A 249-nucleotide genomic window follows, 5' to 3' on the forward strand; every position below is an offset into this window, starting at 1 on the left:
GCTGCTGCTGCTGCTGCTCCTGCTGGCGCGCCGCTCCCGCTGCAGCAGCAGCAGCAGCAGCAGCATCAGCATGCTGCATGAATATGCAAGCAGCTCTTAAACACCAAAGAGCTCTTTCCGACAAACTCACAGGAGCAGCAACGGGCAGAGCCCCACAGCCCTCTAGGGGGCCCCCGAGGGGGCCCCCCAGGGGGGCCCCCCGGGGGGCCCCCTGGGGGCCCCCCTCCAACGCTAGGGGCCCCCCAAGGG

The 249-nt window shown here is 69.5% G+C and overlaps 1 protein-coding gene across 1 annotated transcript in view; it reads right to left on the reverse strand.

Annotated features, from left to right (window-relative positions):
* Nucleotides 1–65: 65 nt before the first annotated feature.
* The window catches only part of ETH_00038150 (uncharacterized protein), a gene marked incomplete at both ends in the record, with an annotated part of 672 nt that continues 488 nt past the window's right edge, over nucleotides 66–249 (reverse strand). Inside the window, one exon of the mRNA XM_013375988.1 lies at nucleotides 66–247. Within this exon, the coding sequence (XP_013231442.1) occupies nucleotides 66–247 (182 nt within the window). The remainder of the gene's footprint in view (nucleotides 248–249) is intronic.

The sequence above is a fragment of the Eimeria tenella genome, genomic scaffold, assembly GCF_000499545.2.
Source record: "Eimeria tenella Houghton genomic scaffold, Eth_scaff3065, whole genome shotgun sequence".
Lineage (NCBI taxonomy): Eukaryota > Apicomplexa > Conoidasida > Eucoccidiorida > Eimeriidae > Eimeria > Eimeria tenella.